At 41.0% G+C, this 18386-nt stretch overlaps 1 protein-coding gene across 4 annotated transcripts; it reads left to right on the plus strand.

Annotated features, from left to right (window-relative positions):
- Positions 1 to 235: 235 nt before the first annotated feature.
- On the plus strand, positions 236 to 16574 carry iqck (IQ motif containing K). Of its 4 annotated transcripts, none has more exons than XM_080300319.1 (10): positions 236 to 372; positions 446 to 528; positions 868 to 994; positions 1096 to 1193; positions 1661 to 1713; positions 1854 to 1931; positions 2558 to 2642; positions 9159 to 9270; positions 14789 to 14917; positions 16365 to 16574. In XM_080300319.1, exons 1-10 carry the CDS (start codon positions 363 to 365, stop codon positions 16421 to 16423), a joined length of 834 nt encoding a protein of 277 aa, XP_080156445.1. In that variant the 5' UTR covers positions 236 to 362; the 3' UTR covers positions 16424 to 16574. The 4 variants fall into 4 exon arrangements, with proteins under 4 accessions (XP_080156445.1, XP_080156446.1, XP_080156447.1 ...); XM_080300320.1 differs by lacking the exon at positions 16365 to 16574 and adding an exon at positions 15011 to 15253; XM_080300321.1 differs by lacking the exon at positions 16365 to 16574 and adding an exon at positions 13946 to 14083 and having other exon boundaries at positions 14789 to 14920.
- Positions 16575 to 18386: the final 1812 nt, after the last annotated feature.

The following is an 18386-nucleotide window of genomic DNA, read 5'->3' on the forward strand; positions in this document are numbered from 1 at the left end:
CTATCATTAATCTAAGAGTTATATGATCGATACATGTATGTAGTTATCTGCTGCCCTCCAGTGGTTACATGGAAACTAGAAGTCATTTTCCTAATTTTGCAACAGCTGAAAGTTTAAAACAAAGATATGAGAACCACAAAAGCAGCAGTAGCATTTTAGGGCCAACCCCCCTCCCCGACTCGGTTTATTTTCTATGCATTGCATCGTTTCAGTATATTTTCATCGATTACTGAAGCGCTGTGTCGGACTTGTTTACACCGGAAGTCACGTGAGCACACCTACCGGTGACTCCATGGCAACCGCTTGAGTTAACATAGATAATGGCAGAGATCATCTGTACTAAGAAATAATTTTTGCAGAAAATGTGTGAAGGTACGGCCTGATCTGTTTGTCCCTGTGGTGAAACAGAAAAACAAAGGTTCACGTGTTCACTGTGTCTTTGTAGAGTTTGAGGCCGAACAGCACAGCGGTCCCAGCCCTGCGTGGACAGAGGCCAGCTCTGTGAGCACCCAGCTCTCCCGGCACAGCGTAAGTACACACAGACGACGTGATGTGTGCAAATACAAATCTGTGGGATTTAATCTGGATCCTGTGTCAGCCTCGTTTGAGATAACTGGGCCAGCTGGGTATTCAAATGCATTCTCCGTCATGCGCAAAACCCTAACACATACATGTGATGTGTAAATTACAGCTGCCCTGAGACAAAATGTGAACCTAACTGATGGGGATTTATAAATATTGCTTGAAGTGCAAAATAGCTCCTCCATTTTTATATGGTTTATAACAGAAAACTATAAAATAAATTATTTTTTAAACTATTTTTGAAGTCTAAATTGTTCATGAAAGTTGAATGATTGCTTTGGTTAGGTACTTATGGATGAGCCCGATGTTTGCTGTGCTCTCCCTGGATACTCTGCATTAGAAGGACCTCATCCTTCACGGCAGAATCGCCCCCCAACTGCTGAAACTACACCTTTTCCCCAAGTCCCTGAAAGTAAGATACATAGCTGCTCTCCCTGTAATGTGAAACTGTAAGTATTAATACATATTTGCCATCATTATAATTCTGTCTTTAAAATGTTGTGCTTGTGTCAGATCCTGTCACGCGTTTCTTGGAGAAGAAAGTGTTTCCAGTGTTGGTACCTGGACTGGAGGCTTTGCTAAGAGAAGCCCAGAAAAATGGCTGCTTTGAGGTCTAAGTGTCTTTAATAAAAATCAATTGTAATCCTACAATTGGACCTCTGAGAAATCAGAAATTAATCAAGGATAAAAATCAACCACTAAAATATTTTTTTTTCTGTTCAGGAAGTAAATAACCATAATTTGACATCTTAATCAAAAGCTAATAATTAATTTTATTGGTTTTTTTCTGCTTTTCTTTAGGAAAATGGTAAATTTGAAAGTTCACGGATAACAACAATAATATTTTAATATTTAAGAGTAATTAGTTTAGTGCATCTGTGCCATGAACCTGACATTGGGCGGTAGTCTGATCAATTTAAATGCTGTACAGGAATAATTAGCCAGTAGAGGGATCTAAAAAACAATTCAGTGCTTACAGACACCAAAATGGGAGCTTTGTTGTTTTAACGCTTGTACATTTTGCTGCTTTATAGTCAAGGGAGATGCTGAATGTAGGGCAGTCTCTTTTTTATTTCAGAGGAAAATAACAGCGTTTAACCCATGTGACTTTCTGACTGAGTGGCTCTACAAGTAAGAGTCCTCCTACACACACCTCACTCTGCACTCTGTAGTACTACCCTCACCTCACCACATAGATTCTCTCTGATGTCACATTGAAAGTGCTGTGTATGTGAAACACTGCACGTTTCACGTTTTTCATCCTTCCTCAGCCATAACCCTCGCAGGAGTGGACAGGAACCAGTGAGCTTTCATGACATCCCCTTTGTCAAGGACTGGCTTGGGATGCAGTGAGTATCTCTTCAGTTTGCACACCATGGTTATTATAGCTAACAAAGACAAAACTAAAACTGGGTGTGAAAAAACATTTTAGTAAACGAGAATAAAATAAAAACGCTAGGAGTTGCAAAACTGACTAAAATAGAATAAACATTTCAAGGGAATATTCTTAGCTTTAGTATTTGTAAAATAACGTGAAATTTTCATAACATGTACTGAAGTTATTGTACAAAAACATACAGTGTACAGTTTTTAATCCAGTGTCTGTAGCAGAGGTGTCCAACATAAGGCCCGAGGGCCAGAATCAGCCCTCCAAAGACTTCAATCTGGCCCAATGGGCAATTCTAGAAAATGTGAAGGTGAGCATAAATTTAGGACTTTTAATTCTATCTTCCAACGTTTTGCAGCATGATAAAGAGCTCCCCCATGGCCAATCTTACAACACCACGTTTCACTGGTTTGGCCCACTTTAAAATCAAAGTGGGATGTAATGGGCCCACGATGTAAAATATGTTTGACATCTATGGTTTATAGCACAAAGCAACTATAAGCTATGACACACACACACACAAACTCCATGTACGCTCTCCTTTCTTGTCTCATCACTCTTTCTTTTCCATTTCCTTCCGTCCTCCAGTCCCAGGCCGCCCACTCCTCTGTTTCTGCGGCTCACTGAGTGCGAGGCTGCTCTGCTCATCCAGGCTTTCTGGAGAGGATACAAGGTATGTTGGACATGACTGGAAGCTGAGTGCTTTTTACAGGCTTTCTGTCCCAACATTTATAAAAAGGGCTGGGGTTTGCAGAATGACAGGTCTGAAAAGCACCAAAAAGTGTGAAAAAATAAACAGGAAACCTAAACTTTAAGAACTGAGGGACGTTTTATGGAATGAAGAGGTTGCATTGCATAGTCTTGGATGCATTTTACATTTCACTGACACACAACTTTAGCTTTGCCTCCTTGACCAACTTCACAAACTCATCAAAGAATTCACAGTGTGGACATAAGATAACATTTTGAAGAAGAAAGTGTGTAGGAGTCCGGCAATCATCCCACAAGAGCACAGCGACCCTGTGTGTGTGCGTGTCTGTTAGGCTACAATAGGCTCCCGCTAAGCGTGCATCGGCCAACAGTCTTGTTGTTGTCAGTCTTGTTGTATAATCCCATCCCCTTAAAGAGCCCCCTCTTCCACAGGGGCTGCAGTTTCATTCAGCAGCTTGATTATGTCATCAGTGATGCCAGGCTTTAAATCCCTCCTGTGTGGGTGTTGTGGTCTGAAGCACTCTGTGCTGTGATATAAATAGATATGCACAGACACTTCCAGAGGCAAACAGCAGCATCTCTCTCTGTCACTCTTTCTCCCTCACACACACGCACGCACGCACACACACACACAGATAAACGCCAGCTCCTGTGGTGTAAGGATAAGCAAGGGTCATGTTTTGTTTGTCTTGACAGAACCTCTTCTTTTGTGCGTTTCTTATCCGAAGTGCTTGTGGGAGGATTCAGCCTTAGTGTGGCTGCACAAACCACTGAGAGGAAAAGATGCCAGCTGCACCGACGTGGACAATTGCATTACATTTGAATGATTTGAAAATGTTCTTGCACATGTGGGCCTGAAGATAAAAGTGTGGATGCGGGCATAAAAAAAGATGGATCGAATGTGTGTCGTGAACTGCTGGGGCACCAGCAGAGGGCAGCACTCCCTCTTATTTGCCTTTTTTATTTTCTCCATGAACAACAAAATATAATTGATCTCTGCCCACATGTGGTGGCAGCAGTGAGCCAGCTGTCTGTCACTCCTTGCTGTATGTTTACCCTGAAATAAGAGGTTCAGCAGGGCCACTGATAGGACTGCAGCTGAACACCCCAAGGGATTCAGGGAAAGAGAGAGAGAGAGTGGGTAGAGACAGAGTGAGGGAATGGGAGGATTATGAGGAAGGATGATGGTTGGTCTATGTTTGGAACACTTTCGCATGGATGGCAAACGGGAGGAAAGAGGCGAGCTGATGTTGCAAAGTGGTGTCAGAGTAGGAAGATGCAGTTCTTCTAGGGGGTGGGAAAAGGGAGAGAGATGCAGCACAATCAGGGTCTGCAGCTGAGCGTTGGCCTCTTGGAAGACGCCTCTAGGATCATGACTTATTTAGGCTACATGGAGCGGAGCAGAATTTTTGTTTGGTCCTGACAGGCACTGTAGTGTGTTTCGACTGCTCTCACCTTGACTTGAGAAAAACGGCAGTTAACAGCGGAGTGGGCAGCAGAGGAGGGACGAGCACGTCAGCACAAACCGAGTGAACTGTAAAGCACCAGTGCCTTGTTAAACTTCTACTGGGATCATTAAACATAACTATTACAGAATTATTCTTACACCAGCGTGCAATCAAGATGTCGTAGCTCACAAATCTAATTTCTAAGTAAAGAATTCCAAGGAATGTTTCACTCAAATCTGCCTCTCTGTCTGATTTTATGTGCTTGAGGATAGTTTATTAGAGCATAATAGGATTGTGGGATTTTCCTGTAATATATAGTCAGTATAAGATCAGTGCACTCTGTTCACTTCACCCCCATCTGCCTCCACACGCACCCCATTCCCCCCCTCACACTTACACCCTCGGCCGTTATATAACCAGCTTGACGCAGCGCTGACTGCAGAGGGTGTGTGTGTGTGTGCGTGTGTGCGTGAGTGTTCTGGTAAGAAAGACAGACAGACTGAAGACTAGGAAGGGGCATGAGAGTATTTTTGCAGAGTGGAATTTTATCCCTCCATTATTAATCTCTTTCATCAAAACGCTGAGGGCTGAAGCAGAGCAGTGCTGGAGCGCACACAGACGCACACACAAACACTCATAGACACAGATGCAAACTCATGACCCAGACAGTGCATTTGTCTTTTGTTTCACTCACGTATAACTGTTAAGAGCTCCTAGGTCTAAACATATTATATAATCTTCTTTACACCGTGTACCTTAACCTAACTATAATCCATTCATCCATGCCTGCTACTCTAATGCACACTGATGTGCAAGCATGGACACATACACAGTCTCCTCTGATCACTAAGACTTCTCAGGATTATTCAGCTGAGCTAGAGTAGTGTGGCTGTAGTGTAATAAATTCCCATTGCAATTAGACTGTCAATATTAGTGGGTTGTGGTCTGGTAGCTTTGCCCTTTATCATCATCACTGCCATTTCCACTGGCTCCAGTTGCAGATTTATTTATGTGGCTGGCCTTATCTCAGCTGCAGCGCACCTTTTATCTGACTGGAAAAAAAAAAATCAAACCTAAGTCAGTTTTTTGGGGGGAGGGGGAGGGTCCTTTTTCTGTAGTGAAAACTTGAAACAAATACCATCAGTTGATTTCCACTGGAGAGTTTGGTAGATGAAAAGTCTGATACAACCACACACAGTATAAAACAAGGATGTAGCCACCGTGACATCACCTGTCCTATTTTGAAACTTCGAAGTGTTTTCATTGTCATGATTTTGTTGTTTTGAAACCAGATGTGATAAGCATTGGCCAGAGCTGACCGTGAAATTCGGCATTCATTGGCTAACTAATTGCCAGCCCTATCCTGTTACCCAATGTGCACCTCCTGGATAAATCTGGTTTTGTGACACTTAGAATGGCTAAAATGTAAAAAGTAAACTTGATGTTTTCTAGTGAAGGGTGATGTAAGGCAGTTAGTTAGCTAGCTGCAACCAGCCAGAATACTTCTAGCTTTGTCCAGTCCAAGACAGCGTTGGTGTCATTATGCAGTGTATACACTGTACCACGTATATGACATATAGTAGGCTTTATACAACTTTGCAACCAAACAGTGAAAAACGTTCTTTCTTGTGCATGTTTCAACAATGTTTGATGATGTCATCTTAAAAACTTTTTTAAAAGGCTCATACATCTTCTTTCTCACTGATACTCCCTTTTTTTACATTCCTCATGCATTAATTTTTGTCTGCTTCCAGAATGTGTCGTTTTTCCTACTCTACTTTTCCTCTCCTATCTGTCACCTCTATCCCCAGCCGGCAGCTGGTCGTGGTCGATGGCTGCCACTTCCTGAGCCTGGTTCTGCCTGAGGTCTCTGCTTGTGAAAATGGAGTGCTACTTTTCAAAAGTGTTTTCTCTCTATTTCTCTCTTGGGTCTTGACATTTTTATACAAAGTGCTTTGAGGTGACTGTTGTTGTAAATTGGCACCACATAAGTAGAATTAATTCAACAGAATAGCAAAAATCTTGGGTTTCATCGGCTTTCTTTCTCATAGGCCTTTTAATAGACCTTTCCTTCCTTCTTGTACTGCAGCTTCAGATATTAAGAAATGGGGCACTTGCTGAGTTGTATTCCTCCTGACATAAACGAATAGAGCTGGTTGAAAGAAACACACACATATATGTGCACACACACACACACACACACACACACACACACACACACACACACACACACACACACACACACACACACACTTGCCCCTCCCCAGAGTACTGCATAGTCAACAGTAGAAGTAGGTCTATGATTCCAGTTCAATGGTCCAAGGGCAGCAATAGATGAATGGTTTTAAATGTGGTTCGCTGTTAAGTCAATTTGATGTACCACGTGCAGTGACACTCATGCAGAAGATATGTCTCAGGCTTGGTCCATGCTTACCCTCCTGTAAATGGGCTGATGTCTCATATTTTCACTTGTGCATTTATCTGTGCCTACATTTGTCTTAGTTCTTATTTAAATGTAAGTATTTTTTACCTTTAGGACAGTAGGGTGGCAGTGCAACTGCTTATTGTGACTCAGTCTACAGGGGCATGAATACAGGCCACAGGTCACTGGGCTGGTTAAGCCTTGAAGGAAGCTGTGGTGAACACAAAGATGATGGATGGGTGGAGTGTGAAGGGAAAATAAAGCAGACTGTGGCTGTGTCTTTATGCACTTGGTCGTGCAGCCACTTCCCCGGGTGAGGAGCTCAGTCTCACAGTCAGCTTTACACTGGAAAGGAATGCAGCTTGAAAGGCTGAGTTACGAGACTGCAACGTGTGCGTGCACACCATAATGTTGTATGCAATTGTGGATAATGTGGTGTGTGATAACAGTGGCCCTTGCAGTGTCTCGGTAATTTTTCTAATCACTCTAATCCCAGCCTTCATGCAAACATACAGCATGAGAGGACTGAGTCACATGCACACAAAACCAGGCTCTGCCACGTGAGCAGTGCATCAGCACGTATGATTATATCAAGAAGATAACGCGTTAGCGAAGTTTCACTAAGAATTCAAATGAGTATAAATAACTGTGAAAAACGATGAAGTTGAGATGCATATATTCTAACACGCAGTACAAGTAAAACGTCAACATTCTTAACCAGGCTTCGTGCCCAGGGTCAAAATAACTTAGCCCTGCAAATCAGCTGTGCTGATGCACACAGACAGGCTTCAGAAAACTCAGGCGCACACACACACACACACATACAACTCAGCCCTTTGTCTCCTGCTGTCATACACAAGCTGTCAGCATCCTGCAGAAAGCTAGTGTATTCATAAAGTCAGCTTTCCAAGAACTGACTTTGATTTTTGCTCCATTTCCATCATTTCGGAGAAGCTGACAGCATCAGAAGCAGAAAGGGAGAATACAAGATTTATGGAGGACATCAGTGAAGAGTGACAGAGAAGAAATGGCACACAGACACAAATAAAGCACACAAGCGATGGTGAGCAAACACAACAGACTTAACCACCCCTCCTCCCTCTGACCCTCACCCCTCATTTCCATTTCTATGGTTTGCTCCCATCAGCAGAGAGGCTGCTGCAGCACTGTGACACCCCGTGAATGAACTATTGGAGCGCTCTAGTTTTACCCATTCCTAAACCTATCACCAGGCTTATATAACAGACCCACTTTTGTACAATAGCAACACTTTTGTTGCCACATAACCAGGCACTTAGGAGAAAGTTGGGGTTGAATGGAGCAGAGTGAAAGGAGACTGGTGAGAAGAGAGGTGGGAGAGAATTCAGAGTGAAGAGAGGTGGATGGAGAGGGAAGAAATACTGATGTGTTGGGGAATCAAGGGAGAGTAATGTGTTAGTATGAAAGACAGTATCTGAGGAGAGATCTACCACCCAGGGAAGAAAGAAGCCTGTCAGAGATAGTTGAGTACAAAGAGCATAGAGGAAAGAAAAAGGAGGAGTAGGAGGACTAGTTAGTGGGAGAAGAATAGAAGGAGGAGGGATAAATATGAACAGGAGGTGAACCCCTTTACAGATATTTTATTCACATTTGCAACATCAAACTTGCTCGGTAATCTTTCAGGAAGTCCTGCAGCCCACATACACACACACACACACAAAACCAAACACAACAGCTGCAGTAGTTTCATCCAAGAACAGAAGCATAATTCATACAGCCTGGATTAGGCTGAATCAGGGTTCCTGTGAATCCTTAGAAGCTCTTCATTAATCTCATAGTAAGGCCTAACATTTTAAAATGCATTAAAATTAATTAATTAATTAAATTTAAAATAGGAAATAGGATTTTATCACTTGCTTGGCTTATTGTTTTCATTTATTTTTGCAGCATGGTGTAGGCAAGATGTGTAAGTTGCAGTATGTGTTTCAACCACAGTGCAATCAGTATTACTGGACCACATATTTGCATGGAGATCTGACCAAATGGCTTACATAAGCAGGTTTTGGCACAATTGATGGAGCCATGAATTCTGCTCTGTACCAGAAAATCCTGAAGTAGAATGTCCGGAGTGGCCTAGTCAACGTCCAGAGTTGAATCTGATTGAGATGCTTTGGCATGACTTTAAACAGGCCGTTCATAAAAACCCTCCAATTTGGCTGAATTAAAACAATTCCGTAAAGAAAAGTGGGCCAAAATTCCTCCACAGTGAAAAAGACTCTTTGCCAGTTATCGCAAAAGTGTGACTGTAGTTCTTGCTGCCAAGTGTGGCACAACTAGTTTAAGGAGTGACTTTTTCACAAAAATTCAGGTAGGTTTGGATATTTTTTTCCAATAATAAATGAAATAATCATTTAAAAAGAACATTTATTTACTTAACCCTCCCTGGAAATGTTCTTAATGTTAGTAACTAAAGCATATACTGTAACAGACTTTCTAAATAACCTTCTTTAAACAGTCCTAACAGCTTACTAACACTGATTAGCTTGTGGCTCAATTAAGTTATTGATGATGTTTGCTCATGTGAATTTATGCATGTGCGCCCTTTGCACGTGTCCTGTGATTGTTATAGATCAGGGCACAGCCAGATGTTCAGGAGATGCGCCAGTGGCAGAAAAAACTGAGAGAGACCCGTGACATTGGCAAAACTGTCAAGCAGTTCTGGGCGAAACAAGAGAGACGAGGTAAGCCCACATACGCTTACACACACACTCACATGATATCACTGAATGCCAGCCCTCAGGCTTGCTAGTAGCATTATATCTACTACTATCAAATTCTCTTCAGTGCCTGACAAAAGCTGCTGATATTCATACAAAGGTACTAGACTGCATAGAAATCAGTCCATACAATATTTAGATTTACAAAAATAAATACGCATACAGTGCGGTGTGTCAGCCTGTGCACAAATAGAGTTTCACACATATAAACGGCTGCAGAGATATTCACGCCAACAGGGCTTTGATTTTTAAAGCTGAAAGACGAGGATTCTGGGAGCGGTGACACACAGAGAGAATGAGGGCAGTGACGGAGAAAGAGAAGCAGACATGGGGAGAAAGTAAGTAATTGAGAGAGAAGATTGCAAATGAAAAAGAGAAAGAAAATGTCTTGAGGGCTCAGGCTACGCTTGTGTGACAGCGACGGCAGATGATGGGGGGGGGGATTCATGTGTGGAAAGAGCGGAGTAACAGAGTGTAGAGGGGAAGGGGATGAAGTCTGAGACGAGGGTAAAGTGATGTGTACGTCTTTGCCTGTGGCGAGTGTGTGTGTCTATGTGTGCACTGTGCACATATGAAGGACAGGGAAGAGCAGCTGAGAATGCAGACCCATGTCCACTGTGACTGACAAGCATTAGAGTTAAAGGATGATGACTACACGTTGTCTTTGGAAGCTTGCATAAGAACAGAGTGGTACACTGTACATGCACTTTCTTAAATCCAAGTAGGCTTGCAGGGAAAAAAACACGACTGTTGCAAAGTTCAGCAAAAGAAATTTATTTGTACTAATAAAGAATAGAGAAAAAAAAACAAGCACACAAACAGGATTTTCTGTGGGGGCTTCATAAGAAGCCAAAGAACTTTGGAGAACCTCCAACTTTTTTCTTCTAACATCACCATACCCTTGATACCTTTGGCTAGTATAATGAAATTCTTATCATCTTTGTGCTTTGTACAAATTAGCATACTGAGCTGAATTCACTGATATAGTCACCAATGAGGATGCCACAATACCAATACAGATACCTAATTTGATACCAAAACAAACTGAGTATACAGTGGACTCAAACAACAACTCCTTTATCAAAAAGTCATTTTAAATAGATGATATGGTCGAGTGTTTATTTCAAATTTTAATGCTGTATTTTTTTTGACAGGACATAGACTGAAATGTCAGGATGGTTGCAGAGTAACCTACTAACATTCCTATGAGGTATAACATGTACCATTTTAAGTAAATCTTAGCTCATTTTGAATTTCATGACAGCAACACATCTTAAAAAATTGGCGATGTTGGGGAAAAAAGACTGGAAAAGGAAGCTGTGCTAAACAAAAACAGCTGGAGGAACATTTTGCAACTAATTAGGTTAATTGGCAGCAGGTCAGTAACAGGAGTGGGTCTAAAAAGAACATATTAGAGAGGCAGAGGTTCTCAGAAGTAAAGTTGGGCAGAGGTTTACCAAAAACTGTTTCTTCAAATTGTGGACCAATTTTAGAATAATGTTCCTAAATGTAAAATTGTAAAGACTTCAATCAAGAGAAATCTCCGTGTACAAGGGACAAGGCTGAAAACCAGCATTGGATGCCTGTGATCTTCAGGTCACCCAGGCATTAAAAACAGGCATGATTCTTTGATGGACATGAAAGAAACATTAAAGCTCCATCATCAAAAAAAGGAAGCCACATATGAACATGACCCAACAATGCTGCTGTCATCTTTGGACCAAAGCTCATTTAAAATGGACTGAGAAAAAATGGAAAACTGCTCTGTGGTCAGACAAACTGAAATTGGACATTTATTTTGGAACATGGCGCATCCCGTGAACTAAAGATGAGAGGGACCACCCGGCTTAAGACCAGTGCTAAGTTCAAAAACCTGCATCTCTGATGGCATGGGGGTCCCATCAGTGTGTATGGAATTGACAGCTGGCACATTTGGAAAGGCACCATCAATACTAAACGGTATATACAGGTTTTAGAGCAACACATTCTCCCATTGCATATTTCAGCAAAACAATGCCAAACCACATACTGCCTCTATAACAGCACTGTGCCAGCACTGTAGTAGAAGAAACACGGCCTGCCTGCAGTGCAGACCCAGACCTTTCTTACAAACAACTGGGGGCAGACCACTAAATGCACCATCATCCATGTGTAGCTTTTGCTGTCCTCGCTTCATCTTCTTCAGAATGTGAGCATAGCTAAAAACACCTTTAGGTGCATCCTGCCCCTGCTGATTCCAGAAGTTACTAAAAATGCAAATCAAGTCACATTTTTTTGAATATGCATCAAACAGCAGAGCAGCAATGGTGGCACAATGATCAGAATTCTAGCCTCACAGCAAAAAGGTTCTTGGTTTGAATCTGCAATCTGGTTGGGGTGTTGCATGCAGAGTTGCATGTTCTGCCTGTGTCTTTGTGGGTTATCTCTGGGTACTCTAGCTTATTCCCACACTCAAAGACATACACACTTAGTGCAGTTAGGTTAATTGGCACTTCCAGATTGAATGTGTGCGAATAGTTGTCTGTCTTTGTGCAGCTAGCGGGGGTAGATTCTTGGTCTTTTTTTAGGGACATTGTATTTATTTTTCCACGCGCCTACTGGAACGCTGTACCATCATGGTGCATCACAACAAGTTAGCAAGTGGACAGAAAAATCAAAACACATGGCAAAGAACAAAAGATGACTAAAAGAAGCTTCTCTCTACTTTGCATTGTTGCAGCTGTCTACTTTTCCAGCGGGTCCACGTAAATGATTTCAAACATTTCGATAATAAGGATACAGAAGGTGCAACTCCTACATGCACAATAGGACTAATGACACAGAAGGAAAGAAATCCGATTACACCGTGCTTACAGCAGACAGCTCAACAGTAATGTTGTCGTATTGTCTCCCCCTTAGGGAACTGATATATTCAACGAGGCAACACTCATCTTCTACCCACAAATAAATAGGGATGGATGTGTGTCAACATCACACTGTTTGGAGCAATACTGGGAATTGTCTTCTTGAATGAATCCATAAATAATTACAATCTCTACATTTTACTCTGTTTGGTGCTCTAATCTGTGTAATTGCCTGATAATTTACTGCACTTTGTGGTGAACTTTTTATAGATGGGAGGATAAAAATAACCGCCAGATGTAAGCTTTGTAAAATAATAATATATGATAATAATATATGAAAATAGTTTTTAAAAAAGAAACCCTCAAGAAGCAATTACATCTATATTTAATCTATTCTGCTCTTCGCATTTAACCCAGATACAGGAGCATTCATACACTGAGGCGTGCTTCAGCCCATCTGACGGGGTTGTGGCGGTGTGTCATGATAAACACACACACCCTCTAATAACGCTAGTCATGGTAGTGTTTCAGTTTTTGTCGCTCAGAAACAAAGAACAGTGGCATCATGAGCACAGGTTGTTTCCACAGACGCATTCCACACAACAAAGGCGCTCTCTGCGGCCGACGAACATTCTTCCACGGGCGTGTGACAGCCATGCCACACTGCCACTGCTAACCGCCGCCGCTGCTGCTACTGCTGACCTGACATTCTAGCTGGGGGCCTGGGGATGGGTGTGCATGCGTAAGAGAGTGCATGAGCGTCTGTCCAGACTGTCGGCCTGCATGGAAACCATTTTCCAACCTTTTCAACTGAGTCTACAATGGATGAAAATAGGAGAGAACAAAAAAGACAGAAAGTGACAGAAGTTGCAGTTTGTTTGCCGGCTTCTTCTGTTTTTGTTTTTTGGATGTTATAGAAGTCGCCTTCCTGCACTGTGACACATAAATGACCCATGTTTGGTGCACTTGCAGAGTTAAAAAGAGAGCGAGAAATAATTTAGGGAAGCTCCCCTTCCAACTGTACGCTCATTCTTTAAGTCCCACAACAGCTGTGCTCATCTCATTTGACCCGAGAAAGCCGGCGTACAATACCTCCTCTGCCGCTTCATAGTCTGAAATCAGAATTAGTCAGAGATGGAGAGAAAAACAATGAGGCAAAGAGCAAAGAACATGCACACACTGATATGTCAAAAGGTCACATCGCACTAGACAGGTGCAGCTCTCAGCAGTTCATGAATCACCTCGACTGTCCTTGACTGGTGCTTGTTTACCGTCAGTTTAAGCCCTGTTAAAACAGCTTGTGACATCACGTGGTTGGTGACATTGTTTTGAATAGATCAACATGAAATGAAGTAGCAACAGAAATCTGTTAATTGTTTTGGCCTTCTCCCTTGTTTTGTTTTGTTTGGTTTGGTTTTCTTCACCCGCCATGCCAAACTACAGCTTTTTAAAAGATAAGTCATGGGATCTGAATCAGGGAAATGATTCTCAGATGATAAAACAAAAAAAATACTGAAGGGCTCCATCACTGCATATTTGGATTCTCTATATGTACGGATGCATTTTGAAATCTTAAAAAAAAAAAAAAGTTATTTTTTTTCCAAAACCGCAATTCCATCACACTTTTTCAATAATTAGCTTGTAAATAAAACAGTTCAATTCAATTCCATTTTATTTATACAGCACCGAATCACAGTGTCACCTCAAAGCACCTCAAAGCACTTTATATTGTAAGGTAGACCCTACAATAATACTACAGAGAAAACCCCAACAATCATACGATCCTCTATGTGCAGGCTCTTTGGTGACAGTGGGAAGGAAAAACTCCCTTTTAACAGGAAGAACCAGGCTCAGGGAGGGGTGGCCATCTGCCATGACCGGTTGGAGTGAGGGGCAAACGATACCGTAATTTGCACTCCATGACAGCCTCTTGGGTAGCACTTGATAATAATGTCATACTATTAGGCATTAGTAAGGTATTAGCGAGTGCTTAATTCATCATTTATATATCATTAGTCCTCCTTAGTTTGACATTTATAAATACAGATGTGTTTATCCATCTGTTACTCTTACACTGTGTACAGCTATCACTGCTAGTAATTATCCTAATTTTAGTCATAATGATATATCTATATTTATAAATGGCATACTGAAGAGTAGTAATGCTATATAAATGATAAATTAAGCAACTACACATACCTTACTAATACGTTAATAATGCTTCATAGCATTATTTGTTATAAAGTGATACCGGCTTTTGTTTTTCATAGATATGCTTACTTTAACAGTGTCAAAGCTGTCACTCTTTACTGACTGATAACAACAATAGCAGCAGCAGAGGCAACCAGAGTAGCGTTGTAGCTGTGAAAGTGAGAAAGTGTCAGCACTTGTCTCAGTCGTGTTCTGTTCATAATTTTTCAAGTTATTCTGCTTAAAAAACTGCACTTGAAAAGAACTCGCTTGATATCATTAAAACCTTTATGCAAGGAACAGATAATTCTGCTAAATTCTTTAAAGGCTAACACATTCAAGATTTTTTAACCTGTTATTTAAATGAGCTAATCTGTCAAATTCCTAAAAGATTGTAAGGATCTTTTTTGCCTGGAAAACATATCCGAACATCTCTTGTTTGTCTCCAGTGGGTTCGGCTATGACAGATCTTCCAGAAAGCCCCCAGCCTGGAAACAATGTGTCCATCCAGGTGGTTTCCCCCACTCCCCAGAGCACCGCGGTCCACACACCCACCACCCATATGAGCCCACAGCCTGGTGAGTGGCTCAGACCCAGCCTGCACGTCAAGGAAGAAGTAGCCTCTACATGTCTGACTAATTTCCTGTCTGTGTCCAACAAACTAATCGCAGGGTCTCCATCGTTACTAGGAACTCACAACCTGAGCTACCCTGGTGGGACTTGGTAACTGGAATCATTAGCCTTGTGTAAAAGCTTTTTTTCTGCTGTTTAAACACTATTAAACTCTGTTAGGCTGATGTCAAATTGACCTAAAGTGATCAGTCAAACAAGCCCTGTTTAAGGAAAAAAAAGAAAAGAATAAAAAAGATGCCTGTAACCAATTTGATATGGCCAGGCCAGGATTTATGGTCTGAGATCCGTGTCTAATTAGTTTATTGCTTTCATTGCCTTTTTGATGGATCACTTCCCTTCACGAGTCTCACCCAGCCAATGAACACCATATAGCACGGTTCACATATTATACTGTCAGGAGTGAAACCTCTTGTAACGGGCGTCATAATTTCTCTCTCCGCACCTCTGGATGACAGCTCAGTGGAAGATAACCATATTTCCTTGATCTGTCCTTTCCTCTTTCCTTAGCAATAGACATCACACCACAAAAGAGGTCATAGCATTTCCACTCAAGCCAGAAATTGAGGCCAGAGTCAAAGGTGACTCGGCACACGGCACACCGCTTTATATCCTGTTTATCAGGAAAGGAAATGACATGTCAGACAGCTGAGAATAAAAGAGAATTGGAAAAACATCACTTAGATATTATGCTTAGATTTTTATTACATTAAAGGGTTAAAGTAAATTTGCCCTGTATAACAATACATATGAGAATATGTGCATATATATGTATAGTTATATAATAACACAGCTGAGGAGATTAAAAAATAAAACCCTGTTAATCAGTAAGTCACTTAACATTTCTGCCACAGAAACATGGGATGGCTTGGCTACTCATTACACGCACAACATGAAATAACACCATAAAAATAGATGTATGAGGTGTATTTAACTTTTGTTTATTCTTACTTAGTAGGAGTATTTTCCTACTGCTGTTTTGGTCTTCTGCCTAATGTGTCGAATAGGCGCACATTTTGCATCATCCCCATTGAGTCTGCCACCTTCAGCTGTTTGTTTTTACTAGCTGTTGGCATTCAAATATTTATCTTGAATCAGCCTCAGAAATCATGAAATTTGATTTGCAAAAATTAAAAGACTGCTGCTCAAGTGACTCTACAGTTCTTCTTCCTGTAAGACTGTCCGGGTTATAGCTGTTTTCTCTTGACTATGGGTGTCAATTAAAGTGAAAGAATAAAGTGCACTCCTGGCATTTTTCCATCTCGCCACAAACCCAGCGTACCTGAGAGGGTACTGATGGTTGATCTTCTGTTTCATGATGAACTGCTTCTTGACCAAGTGAAGCATACCACCTCAGAGTGAGTCATGGGGAGGGTCATGTATCTCCCTTTGCAGGTATGTGGATGCCTGGAAGACAGCTGCCACTGGGTGAGGAGATAAAACGGCCCATTTAATTCTGGGGACATCTGATAGAGGAGCCAGCTCCATGAAGTCTGGCAGAACTGTACCCAACTGAAACCCGATCACACAGCAGCAGAAGGTAGTTTCGGCATCAAGCTGTCAGAGCATAGACAAATAACAACTGGTTCTGGGTTGTGATTCCAGGCTGATGTGTTAGTTAAAACTTTGTTTACACATTTAAAATGTAAAAACAAAAAGATCTTATGAATGCACTGAATGTATTAAAGAAGCCTATGTCAGACAGACAAATACCCAGAACATGTAGCCCAAAGTTAAACTACAGACTCATATTTCCATCTTTATCATCAAAGGACAAAGTAGCCATTTATGAAAATGCAATACTGTGCAAAAGACTTGAGCCATCCCTCATTTCTTTATATTTTGCTGGGAAAATGGGAAGTAGATTATATGATTTTATTGAAATCTGTGCAGGATAGGGGTGAGCATGAAAGTCAGTGTTTTATAAAACCCCCTTTATTTTTCAACACATTGAAGATGTGAAGATGACCCCACACTGCTTCAACAAAGTTGTTCTGGAGAGGCTAATCCATGACGGACTGTGTTCCACAATGCTTTTCTATTTGTATGGTTTTACTGCACTGGCATTGTGTTTGGGATCATTGTCATGCTAAAAAATGTAGCTGCTGCCAATCAGATGCTTTCCACATAGCATTGCATTGTAGCTCAAAATCTGATGGAACTTTATTTTTCTGATGAGGCTTTGGTGAATGGTAGATGGATCAAGGGTCAGATGCATTGCTCACATGGGAGGTATTTGCTGGATTTTTTCCTATCCACTCCAGTTTTCTCATTTTTTTGAGGACACACTGCAAACTACTGGGATATGCCAAATGTTCAGCTAACAGCTCTTTGTAAGTCATCTTGTTGGTTGAGAAATAATATTTTATGCCAGTCAAACTGTGTTGTCTTTGCAATTTTTTTCTAGATTCAAGTAAAGAAATTTAAACTAATTATGTGTTTTTGCAATAGTAACAAAGTGCCTAAAGATGCCTAAAGAAATTGTAAAAGAATTCTTTGTGAAGTTGTCTGTTATGTATAGACAAACCTCTGGTTCATCCTTTGAGTTAGGTGCCTTTTGTAATGCTTAATTACTTGTAGGTTGAGTTAAGTAGCTTAACAAACAAAAACAAACAACAACAAAAAAATTCCTCTGAAAATGGTTAGGTACAAGGACTGGACTAAATGAGTGAAAAAGCAACCAGTGTCCAAAGAAGAACTTGGAGAATTATTGCTCAAGACAATTTTAAAATATTACAAGAAAGTAGCTTCCTGGAAGCAAAATGTAAAGAATTCAAGGGGTGATTCAAGAATTTGCTACAGATATTAGTGAACATTTTTTGTCAAGAGTCTGATTGGGTAGTTTATCTGTTAAAGATGGAATCTGTATGCCTATTAGCTTAATTAGCATAAAGACTATGCTAATTCTTTATGCTAGCCTGTCCATGTTCAAAGGTAACAAAAAACATGCTTAAAGCTTACAATTGAACATGTTGCATCTCATTAAATTACTTCACATGAATACGTTTTTGTTCAGGCTAATGGTTTCATCCTTTTTGCGCATGTTTGTGCTAAGCTAAGCTAGGCTAACCAACTGCTTTAGGTTACAGAATGAGAAGCAAAAACATTCAATGACTCAATGGTTTATCTGTATGGACAGAAACGTTGCGAAGGTTTGACAAAAATGGGAAAAGCACATGCAGTTTTTTATTCTTCCATAATACCTGGCTGTTATTGTTACCATGTGTCATCAGGAAAAAAACACAACATCCAATTAAAAGTTAACTACAAATATGACACCTTTATTTAACTTTTTTTGTCCTGAATTGGTTACAGAAACAAGAGAGTTAACTGTTGGTTTTTTTTTTTTGTCTTTTTCTAACCAGGGGAATCAAGTTCTATACATAGGCATGCTGCGTCACTGCACAGTCATAGCTG

This window comes from Astatotilapia calliptera, chromosome 4 (genome assembly GCF_964374335.1).
Source record: "Astatotilapia calliptera chromosome 4, fAstCal68.1, whole genome shotgun sequence".
NCBI classification, from domain to species: Eukaryota; Metazoa; Chordata; class Actinopteri; order Cichliformes; family Cichlidae; genus Astatotilapia; species Astatotilapia calliptera.